Source organism: Antennarius striatus, chromosome 18 (assembly GCF_040054535.1).
Source record: "Antennarius striatus isolate MH-2024 chromosome 18, ASM4005453v1, whole genome shotgun sequence".
Taxonomy (NCBI): domain Eukaryota; kingdom Metazoa; phylum Chordata; class Actinopteri; order Lophiiformes; family Antennariidae; genus Antennarius; species Antennarius striatus.
This window is the reverse complement of record NC_090793.1, coordinates 8,318,286-8,330,320: the sequence shown is the minus strand read 5'-3', so window position 1 is coordinate 8,330,320 and position 12,035 is coordinate 8,318,286. Positions and strand designations below refer to the sequence as shown.

The 12,035-nt window shown below is 42.3% G+C and overlaps 1 protein-coding gene across 1 annotated transcript in view; it reads left to right on the top strand.

The window, feature by feature from the left end:
* LOC137612419 (myomegalin-like) overlaps positions 1–12,035 on the top strand; it is a 37,416-nt gene that overhangs the window by 3,161 nt on the left and 22,220 nt on the right. The window contains exons 4-9 of the mRNA XM_068340939.1: positions 946–1,056; positions 5,180–5,256; positions 6,579–6,702; positions 6,780–6,937; positions 7,023–7,179; positions 7,660–7,713. Of these exons, the coding sequence (XP_068197040.1) occupies positions 946–1,056; positions 5,180–5,256; positions 6,579–6,702; positions 6,780–6,937; positions 7,023–7,179; positions 7,660–7,713 (681 nt within the window). The remainder of the gene's footprint in view (positions 1–945; positions 1,057–5,179; positions 5,257–6,578; positions 6,703–6,779; positions 6,938–7,022; positions 7,180–7,659; positions 7,714–12,035) is intronic.

The following is a 12,035-nucleotide window of genomic DNA, read 5'->3' as shown; positions in this document are numbered from 1 at the left end:
CTGTGAACTAACACTAACCCTGTCTGTTTGACTTTGGCTTCACAAACACTTCCTTTAATGTTGCGCAACCTGATCAATGTGCAAACTCCTTAACAGTTAAAATAGATGCTAAAATGTCATTAAGATTGACTTGGCCCTGATTTCAGTGCATACTAACAGAATGTGAGTCCCTGCTCTGATCATATGACATGTAGCCGGAGTGGACTGAGCTTCAGCTGACCTCTGAGGGTAGGATCAACCCCCACACGGACAAATATTGGTTTAAACTCCACAAATCACATTTGGTTTCATTACATAAGATTGGAGGCAGACAAATGCCACACACACACACACAGACACAGGCACACACACCTCCTCATGTGGGTTTTGGCGCTCTGCTTTAGCAGAAGGGTGAGATATCCCTGCAGATCACAACTGCCTGTGAGCCCTGATCCATTTACCTCCCCACACTCTCCCACCCCACACCCCCCTTCTCTCTTTCCACACATTTCCCCCTGGTAGTCTGGAATTCCACGGATGTCTCCTCCTGTAAAATAAGCTCCTGTCCCGTCCCCTAGCAGACCAGAACGCATCATGGCCCCGACGTGCCCACATCTCTGACTGCTGGGCTGCAGTCGCCCTCTGCACTGCAGACATCCATGTAGTGTGTGAATTTGTAGTTGTAATGTGTGTTTGGTTTTGTGGATGATGGTCTATTAGATTCTAGGATGCCAGGTTTATTTTGACATGCTGCTCTGGAGAGCGGGGCAGCATGTCTGACAGTGATCGGACTACGACCCGACGACATGCCCCGATTGTGGCCGTGTTTTTAAACGGACTCCGTGTTCAGCCGGGATACGGAGAGATCGAAGACGGCTTCTCATTTCTGACCTTTTTGATGGACATGTCCAGAGACTGCGGTGCTGCTTGACAGTCATGTCTAACGGTTATCGTACTTTATCGCAGCACCTGAATGACCTGAAGAAGGAGAACTTCAGCCTCAAGCTCCGCATCTACTTCCTGGAGGAGAGGATACAGCAGAAGTACGAGGAGAGCAGTGAAGATGTGTACCGGACGGTGAGTAGGGAATGAATGGAGCTCTACATGCTGATTCACTGACAACAGAATTCACAAAGTAGGGTGTAGAAACATTGATTCTGCTATGTGTTCCTGATTGGATAATCAAAAGAGTTGATTTGTGCGTCTCTCTGTCATTATGGGTCAGTGGATGTTACAGTGCATCCGTGTTATCTGGGACGTTTGCCTGGTTGTTGAGCCAGCTGTTGCATTGATCAATGGAGATGAGCTGACATGTTTGTTCTACCAAGGGAATGTTTTTCTCTGCTGTCTTGTTAAAAGACCTCACATTAACAAGACCTGTGGTCCTGAGCTCTCATTTGATGCAGGTTGCGTTCACCCAGCCGCTCTGGTTTACTGCGCTCCGGTGTCTTATACTGGGATTACTGTGTACACTTATTTATCACTAACTAATCTCACACAGTGTCTGACCTCACTCGTGTTGCTTTTTGATCCATACCTGTCGAGAATTCCTGAGGGGAACTATTGGACTCTTGATTTAGTTTTTTTTTTAAATGGTTAAATTTAATATTGCTTTTCTTCAACTTCGTCATCTTTTCTTTTATCTGTTGAGTTAAAGACCTCAGCACTGGAATTCAGAATTCAATCACGTGGATTGATTTAAATTTTGGTTTCACTTCTGATAAATGTCTTCATCTGACCACAAAATCTATTTGAAGATACAGCCAGCGTGTGAATATAAATGGTAGGATGATGAATTATGTAATCAAGTGCCTGATCAGGGAATCAGGAGCATCGAATGTGGTTGAATATTAACAACTGAGAAAAAGATCCGTTTAGTTATTCCTACTCAGAAACAAAAGTAGTTTGTTGTGTTGTGTCTCTGCTTCTTATATTGAGAAATTATGAATATTTGTGTTTTGAATGAGAAACATGAATATGTTGCCGTCAGGCTGAACGTACTCTGCAGGCGTTGTGTGTCATTGTCTACATGCATGTGTTGTCCGCTTCATGTGAGCTGCTCCTGCATCGAGGTGACCCTGATCAGCTGTTGTTTGCCTACACATGTCAACATGTGTCTTTCTCTCTCCGTTCATTCCACATCTCATGAGATCATCAAGACTCTTTGATTAGGGTAAAAACCTAATTGCCGTTTGATCCATCTAAACGCGACCTGAGCGTCCAGACTCTTAACCTCCGTGATGACTCCATACCAGCAGTGATTGAGTAAACCGATCCCACGTCACCAGCTGGATTTTCAGCTCTCCGTGTCACAATGTCTCCCCCCGCATTGCTAAAGGTTAATCAGTGTAAATACTGTATGGTTGGAGACTAGATTTGTCCCGTAGGCTGATCCTGACAGCGTTCTCATCCTTAGTGTGTGACGCTCTGGGTGTGTTCTTCCTGGGCACATAGTCTGCCTCCTCAAAAGCTCCATGGGCCCTATTTATAGAGCCGGCTGGAGTGCACTGATGTGTTCATCACACGTATTCATAGGACTCGTGCTTCATAACATGTGTCTGGAGGATGCGTTTGTTACATAAGCATTTCTTTTCATGTCGTGTAAAGATTGATTTCATATGAATGAACTGCAGAGCAGAAAAACGATTAGTCAGAGGAATTTGACCACTAATCTGAAAAAAAGGGTCCAACAAGCTCAGGCTGATAAAAGCAGTAGATGTGATGCTATTCCTTATCCAATTTGATCGTAAACCAAACATATTTGGGGTTTTGATTTTATTTGACTATTTTAGATTACAAATATGAATTACTATATCTTCTTCTTCTTTTCCTTTCGGCTTTTCCCTTCAGGAGTCGCCACAGCGAATCAGTGGCCTCCATCTAACCCTGTCTTCTGCATCCTCTTCTCTCACACCAACTACCTTCATGTCCTCTTTCACTACATCCATATTACAAAAATAACATCCAGATGAATTAAATCACATTTGTAGCTGATATTTTTACTTTCATTGGTTAATATTATTATTATTATTATTATTATTATTATTATTATTATTATTATTATTATTATTATTATTATTATTAGTATAGAAACGTGTGTCTTTCTTAGATGAATGACTGATTCCATCAGCATGTTAATGCTTTAGAGTTGGGTACAGTAAAGCTAGTAACAGCTGATCAGGTTATCACGATGTCACAGGTGTGTGTCTTTAATGAGTGACACTCCTGTCAGTTTGTGTAGATGCAACCCCCCCCCCCCCACACACACACACACACTGCCTGGTTATTAGGGGATCTGTTGCTGAGGGCTGACGGGGCCAGAATAGCAGGTGTGCTGTGCTGGGGGGTCTATATATGGAGCTGTTTTCAAGATGGGAAAATGTCTCTACCGAAAGCCAAGTTGTTGACACACACACACACCATCATGCAGTGGTGGCAGAGGCCACTGGCAGTAACCAGTCACACCAGTAGAACAGCAACTGGGAACAACATAGGGTTTGAAATCTTTGAAATGAGGACTGCAGCAGCCTTAGATCGACATTATCCTGAAGCAGAATCTAGACGAACCTCCATTTCTTCACCACATATAAGAAACAAACAGAAACCTGAGTTTCATTTAGCTTTAATCCATGAGCAGCAAAAAAGCAGACAAGTAGTTAAAAACATGCATCAGAAACTAACAAACGTGTGTGTGTGTGTGTGTGTGTGTGTGTGTTAACCCTCTTATGAAATTTTTTATAGATTTCAGGCGTAAAGTGTTTGTGCTTGTGTCACGTTGCTCTTTAAGAGCGTCAGGAATATAAATACTGATGAAAAGTTTATGGAGTCAGATTAACAGAGAAACACTGAAACATATCAGGAAGGAAAGAAGAAAGAGAAGGGGGTACACGAAAAGAACAACGTGGAGGTGAGAGGACGTGGCCAGTCTGTTGAGATGAACAGGAGATGAACGGTAGTGATGAAAAAGAAAGGAAAGACTGACTCCTTCTGATCCCTCTGTTTCAATCATCTGCTCCATTGAGCCTCAATTGGCCTTTAAGGGTCTTCGTGGGCATTGGGAGGTAAACAAACCGTGGGGTTTAGCCTTTGGCCCTGAGGATGAGTATCTGATCCTCCCTGAATTCACCACCTCTAAATATAGCAGCACAGTCAGATGTTCTGTTCTGCAACACAAGCAGGTCTGATTCACACAGCAGAGGTGGGAGGAGGTCAGGGGAGCAGGACGAGAAGGTGTGAGGCCTAACGGAGAAAATAATGATGAGTGTTATTGTGATCTGGTTTACCGTCGTCTTAAAATCAGTCAAGTTGTCTTTTTTTTCTAGTTGTGTGTGGAATAAACTCAAATACAACCGTGTTATGATGTGATTTCATCCCATTGTAAGGAAACATGGCAGCAGCAACAACGCTTGCATCGAAATGGAGCAATGGTTAGCACTGCTCCATCGGAGCAAACAAGTAGGGATTCGATTCCTGTTCTTCAAAATATTATATTGCAAGATAAGTTCCGTGTACATTCTCCTAGGGTCTGCGTGGGTTCTTTGCGGGTTCTCCTCCCACCTCATAAAAATAAAACAAGAAAAATCTTACAGCTTAGATGAACAGATCAGTCCAAATTGTCCATACGTTTGAGTCAGAGCATGAGTGGGTGCTGGTCTTTCTTGTGGTCCTGCGATGAGTTGGCGTCTCATCTGGGGTGCACCCTGCCTGTCGCCCGTAGCCAGTTGAGATAGGTTCCAGCAGACCTGTGACCCAGGAGGTGGATAAGATGCTGTAGACATGAGGATTGTGGTTGTCTCATCTACAAGAAAATGGATGGATGGATAGATGGATGGATGGATGGATGGATGGATGGATGGATGGATGGATGGATGGATGGATGGATGGATTTGTTTCCTGTAATTTAAACATTAATGTGATCAAACTTGTCAAATTTCCTGTGTTAAGTTTTTTAAGTAGTTTTACTTCACAGAAATCAAAGTTTTTGTCTTAATTTTTTTTTCTTTGGGCAAAGTATTTATTAATTTTTGTGGAAAGGATGACATTTTAAAATATATAGCTGCATTTTCTGTCTTGGAACAGACAACATCATTATATGTTTGAAGATATGATATTATTGAACAGTGTTTCCCATTCATTTGAACTCATATATTCTTGTCTCTGCACTGAGCTGAACTGGTTTGATTTCTCTCTTCTGTTGCAGAACATCGAGCTGAAGGTGGAAGTAGAGAGCTTGAAACAGGAGCTCCAAGAGAAACAGCAGCTTCTGGATAAAGCCCTGTAAGTCCTGAATTCTTAATCAGAACTGTTTAGTTAAAAAAAGAATAAGATAATCTGATCAAGATAAAAGTAATCAACAATTACAGAGGAAAGAGATTAAACCGATGTGTGCTTTAACAATGCCAACAAACAGTAGATAAGACAGAAAGCCGTTAACCTGGTTTACTTACACATATCTACATTTATCTACCTGTGTGTGTTGGTTGTCACACACAGGTAGTGTGTATGCACACAAGCTGCTGCTGTCACAAAGGATGAATAATGAATCCTATCTGTCCGTTAGTCGATCTATCTGTGCTCTCAGAACTGTCTCTATTGATTTACATCTATCCCATGTCATGAATTCAAGTCAGGACTCTCTCGACATGGTTCTAACAACTACACACACACACACACACACACACACACACACACATAAACACACACTCGGTATTTTTATAGAGAGGTTGTAATGAGGTGAATGTTGTGAATGCGTCATGGCGATGAGGTCAACTCCCCTTTAGTTTTTCACCTGATTCCTGCCATTCCAGAATTAAGAGTAAGCAGAACAACATTTGGCCACGTTTTCAACCCCAGAGCTCCAACCTGCTTCTGGAATTGTCCGACAGCCTCGTGACATCATTACTTGTTATTTGAGACCTCATTGTCCACTGACTGCTGAATCACCTTTCCTCTCACTTCTTAGAAGGACCAATGTGTGAGGTTGAAGGTCTTGTCCACGGCAAATAAAAGCCAGTTGTCCATGAGACAGACATTTGCATTACTCAGACCAGTTCAAAATATCCCAGTTATTTGAGCTGTTGCATGTGGTGGACGGAGTTAAAAATGTATGTCGAGAGCATCCAGATTGGGCCTCATGGCGACAGGGTGGCGAGCGCCATTCTGGGAGCAGAAATTCTGGAACAGTGTTGTTGACCGAAGAAGTTATATAGGCAGATGTAGGCACAGTTGGGAGTCTGAACCCTTGTGCCATGAACGACGTTCTGTGATTGAAAGACAGTGAAGAGTTGGAAGGATGGATGTGAGAGAGTTAAACACATCTGCACCTGAATCCTCACATTTAACAGAAAATTACAGCCACATCCATCTTTTCTGACGCTTTCACACTGAGTTACCATCGTTTCTGTGATAATAAATGTGACAATAAAAGTCCACACCGTGTGGGTAGCAGCTTAACTTAGCTAAGTGGATGGGTGTTGGGTTTCCCATTAGTGCGGCTGCAGACAGGAAAGTAATGACATCATATTATGTCTTGGCTCTCTCTAATGCCTCCATCACACTCTAATACAGACCCCCCGTTTGACTATTTCATGTCCCAACAGCACAACAGCGGAGAGTTTAACCAATCACAATGAGGCAGAGCTGCAGAGACGCTGTCAGGAGAGACAGGAGGAAATCGATCACATGCAGCAAGTGCTCGAGACGAAGATTCAGCTCCTGCAGGAGGTCCGTCCCTTCGAACCTTCAGTGCTGAGGTGATTCTGACTCACAAGCCATAACTGTTTCTATGTGTGCGTTTAAAGGAGGCCCAGCTAGCACGCAACGAGGTCGAAAGAATGGCCTCTCAGGCTGGGTCACACTCCCAAGCCTCCCTCCTCTCCCTGGACAGCCCCATGGAGGACATGCTGGAGGACGAGAGGTCTCCCAGCCTCCTGTCTCCCACCAACACCAGAAAAGACAGGTGGAAAACACTACAACTCTTCAATCAAACAAACTGAATTCATGTCCCCGCCTCACTGACCGACTGTATGTATGTCTGCGTTCAGGTTAATAGAAGATTTGACTAAAGAGCTTCGCTCTAAAGAGGCTCTCATCACGGAGCTGAGCGGAGACAAGATGACGCTCACCATGAGGGTGGAGGAGCTGGAGGGACAAGTTCAAGATCTTTCTTCTTCTCTGCTGCAGAAAGACAAGGATGTGGAGGTACAGACGTTTCTATTCTCATTTCAAACAAATTCTTCCTGGCGTCTCTGCAGCAGCGTCCCAGAAAACCGATACCCATCTTCCCAACAGTCTTCCAGCATGCAGCCCTTCAGCGCCTGCATCAGCTGTTTATCCACTATATGGAGGATGTAATGGTCAAACCTTGCATAACTTACACAAGGCTTCTAATGTTAGTGCATTCCTCCAGACCACCACGTCTCCTTCTATTCTAGAAAGAAGATCATGGGGGACATTCCAACGCCCCATTTTAACATATGTTCATGTAGATCATTAGAGCCATTCGCACAGACAGATGATGAATTTAACACAGACGACTCACACTGAAGGTGAAAGTGTATGTAGTCAAATAGTGTGATGTCATCTTATATCTGCAATTTTTTACATCTCAACTTGTGTGTCATATTATATTTTTTATTCTAAGATACATACAGGAGGCTAATTCTTTCTCTTTCTTTACAGTTTTATCAGGAGGAACTCGGCCAAGAGAGGTTGCGTATCGAAGAAGAGATGCAGGTATGTGCGGAGCTGCGTATTTTAATGTAGAAAAGACTGTAATGTTTGGTTTATTATCCTTCATGTGTAATTATAGAGTCCTCCACTAAGTGTCAGAACAACATCATGAATCAGATCCTCTGACAAGTGACATAAATACATTTTTCCCCAAATTAATATAACTCATCTTTATCTGCACCATAGCTTTAGAAAACTGTTTGTACCAAAGCAAACATAAAGTGAAACATCACCTGAATGTTTTATTAGTCACTGATGGCAGCTTATGTGAGTCTGACCATGAAACAGTAGAGATGTGTTCAGCTGAATGTTCCTCTAAAGTGAACAAACAGAAGCCAGACACAGAGAGATGGTTGTGGTACCGCAGAGGGTTCATCTCATCGCTCAAAAAGCTAAAAACTTGTTACGTTTAGAGGCTTTAGCTGCAGCGACATCTCCAAGGAGACATTCCTCTCCGGATATATATAAGGGATCGTTACTTTAACATCAGATCCTTAAACAGAATAGTTTGGTGTGAAGTTCTACAACTGAAACAAACATGTTGGTGATATTTTATTCATGTTTGTGTTAAGTCTGCATAAAAATGTGGTTTTAGTTTTGATGGAATTTGAAGACTCTGTTTGTGTGCCCTCCTCAAATGTGGATAAGTGGATTTTTATGGAATAAAAAAGAAAAAACTTGCTATTTTTTTTGGTTGTACAACAATTATATGTGTTAAGAAGTCATTATTCAGTCTAATTTTATTCCTCTTGTTGGTGCTGGGCAGCTGCTCTGGCCTGAATGCCACATGAGAAGGGTTTAGCTTCTGAGCAGTGTTTTAAAGTGTAAATCAGTTGTGGATGAAGGATGCAAATATATTCTCCATACAGGATCTCTGCTCAGATTTATCATGGAAGACATTCACTAAGTAAACAAGAAAAAGCTTTGTATTGTGAAAATTATTGAAAATATCTTGTCTTTAAGGGGACAGTCAGCTTTTTTGTCTCAGGGTAACATTTTCTTTTATTTATTATTAAAAAATCAAGGACAGGACTCTTTCCTGGACTAACGTTGTTGGGTTTTTTTGGATTCTGTGCAAAAGATCTGTGCTTTGTTTCATAGTGGCGCTTCATGTTATCACTTTTAATTCGTGCTACGTGTTCAGCCCATATGAGGTAAAATGGTTTTGAACTGCCTGACGGAGGAATAAACATAAATTTCGTCCACTCATTGTTAACCAGCGGTTTTCCTCGTTAACCTCCCTTCGTTTGGAGCTATGCTGTCTCCCTTCTGCGCTCCGCTGTAGCGGTAAACTCACAGCAGTAGCGAGCTGTCTCACTTCCTGGTACGCTGACAGCGCAGGGTAGACAAATGATCTGATTGGCTGAACTTAGTGGCGCTATTACCGTATTAACTGAAGGAGCAGCGCCCGCCGTCTGTAGCCGCGAACTGCAAGTAAAAATGCGCAAAGAAAATGTACTCTCGTGAATTTATCATGGAGTGGTCACGGGTCCGGACAGGACCGCTTTTTGGTGACCCCTGCTCTATGGAGAGAGAGAAAGAGCGAGAGAGAAGAGGGGGAAAAAAGCGCACCAGATTTTTCTCCCTAGTCGCACTGGTGCTCCCAAATATACAGTATTTGATAGTCACACTGATAAAAATTTGGGCGCATATGCCACCAAAATGGTCGCAATTTAGAGCCCTGCATGCAGATTGGAAAACCATAAGTAAACTATAGGACAATTTGAGACATTCTGGGGAGTATAATTTTTAGTCCATAGGTTATTTAGAAACTGGTCAGTTCTGCACTGGTGCATTTGCACTTAGTAGGAGGAACCTGTGCTACTGGGTTTTCAAGTGTGTTTTTGTATGCGTGCATTCATCCAAATATTTCACATATTTATTTATTTTTGTGTGTCTGGTTTCAGCCGGGTCATCAATAGATCAGGTTGACCTCTAAGTGCTCAACAACCGCAGCCATGATATCATGTTGTGTTGTTTCAGAGAGACAACTGCCATTAGAAATCTTAATTAGCTCCCAGGACACCACATCCTTTGAGATCAACTGTGTGTGTGTGTGTGTGTGTGTGTGTGTGTGTGTGTGTGTGTGTGTGTGTGTGTGTGTGTGTGTGTGTGTGTGTGTGTGTGTGTGTGTGTGTGTGTGTGTGTGTGTGTGTGTGTGTGTGTGTGTGTGTGTGTGTGTGTGTGTGTGTGTGTGTGTGTGTGTGTGTGTGTGTGGCGGGAGAGGAAGAGGCAGGAAACAAACATCAAGAGTCCTTTGTTTGCATTGGGGACGCTTAAAGAAATGAATTCTCTTCGCATTAGCATAATTTTATATTGTAAGCATTGAAGTTCACACAAAATCCATTCAAAGATAAACAAAATCCTGAACAAACCTTCAGCTGAATCCTCCCTACATGTGATATTGACTGCCTGCAGTCTCCTTAAGGCAAACTATTCAAATGATGCAGGACCAGTCTTTCAAGTATTCAGCAGCCCAAAGGCAGACACAAAGTCCCACAACTCAATCTCACAGAGCAACAACACAATAGAATTAGATTTACTGTATGTTAAGGATGACATTATGTGTATTGATCATTGACAGGCTTTTCACTGTGCATCTAATTGGATGTCAGAGTGTGACAGCATGAATATCTGTTTGTCTGCCCTTGGGAAGACAAATTGTGGTTGCTGCAGAGATGAACTCATGCAGTCAAATGTATGATAAAGACCTGGTTGTTTGACCAACACAGTCAAATCATTGTGAAAATACCTTCACCATGGCAACAGAAAGCAAGTTTTTCAAGAGACACGCTGGCCTGATGACGGTAGTATTAAAAGACCTGAACCACCAGTATGGTGTGATTACTAATACACCTTTATTTAGTAAGTTCAGTAATATGTTAACACATTAGCAAGTGAATAGCTTTCAAACAGCTTTAGTGAATACCTACATTTTTTATTTTATTTTGTGCATAACTTATTTATGGAAGCATTAGCACAAGAAATATAAAAGTCGATTACTACTTATATACATGATAAACATCAGTCGGAGCAGCAGTGATGTTTTACTGCACATAATCCTATATTATTTGGTCATTGGCTGCTGTTTCTTCAACATAGAATTGTTATCCTTTGAGGTATATGAGCTCATACTGTATAATATACAGTTATCAAAAAGAATACAGGGGTGTTGCTTGAGCAGTTTTATTTGGGTCTGCAAACGAGAAATGATCTGCTCTGTTATAAAACTAGCTAGCTAGTAAAGCCACCTTCCACATCTGGGATATAATAGCCTGACTGGCCTCTTGTGCGCCAGTAACTTAGGGGACCTGAAAGTGGGTGGTTCAAGATCGATGTGGACTAAAAAAGTTCAGAGTGTGAACTGGCTGTGGAAGGTGCCAGTTCAACTCCGGAGGACTACTGAGGTGCCCTAGAGTAAGGCACTGTCCCCGTACAAGTTGGTTATTGGGTTGCCCCATGAGGGAGCTGCCCGTCGCTATACCTCTCATTATCTGCATGTCTACATGTGTGTGTGTGTGTGTGTGTGTGTGTGTCTTTGTGTGTGTGTGTGTGTGTGCGTGTGTGTGTGTGTCACGAGTCTGTACCCATATGCATTTACATGTGATGATTTATTAACTAGACTGGATTGCCCTTACAGGGGACAAATATAAGGTTATTATTGTTATTAATAGACACAGAGAGAGGCTAATATGCCTAACAATATTGTCTCTGTTCAAATCTAAGGACAGCTATATATCAGTGACGCGCGGTCAGGGGAGGCATGTGAGGCATGGCCTCACCTGCCATCATGAAAGAAAAAAATGGAAAATCGAATAAATAGATTAAATGCTAATATATATCCAGCGATGTGTATTATAAACTTATTTTCCGTTTAACGTCACCAATTTTAGGTTATTGTTACTCAAAATCGCTGAATTTTCACATTTACCGCTGAAATACGGAGCAGAGACCTGCGGTCAGGCCCCAGCCAGCCGAGCCTCACCATGGATTGCGCAATAGCTCAGATAGCTGTGCTGGTACGCTATACAGTGAGACAGTAATGCTATCTCTCTATATGTCGTTATTAAAATGTTGAAACACGTTTGCTCTATAAACTAGATTCCCATAATTTAGCTAATGTATATAATGTTTTTGTGTCAACAGCTGCATTTGTGTAACGTCTTCATTGAGTTGAGTGGTCCTGAAACCGCTGTTAAAAGGCACTAGGTGAGCAACAAAAATACCTGGCCTTATGGATAGGGGGCTCTGGTGATCCCAGGGATTCGTCTTGGGACTCCTCAGCCGAGGAATAAGTGAATGCAGGCTACGATCTACATTAAGTC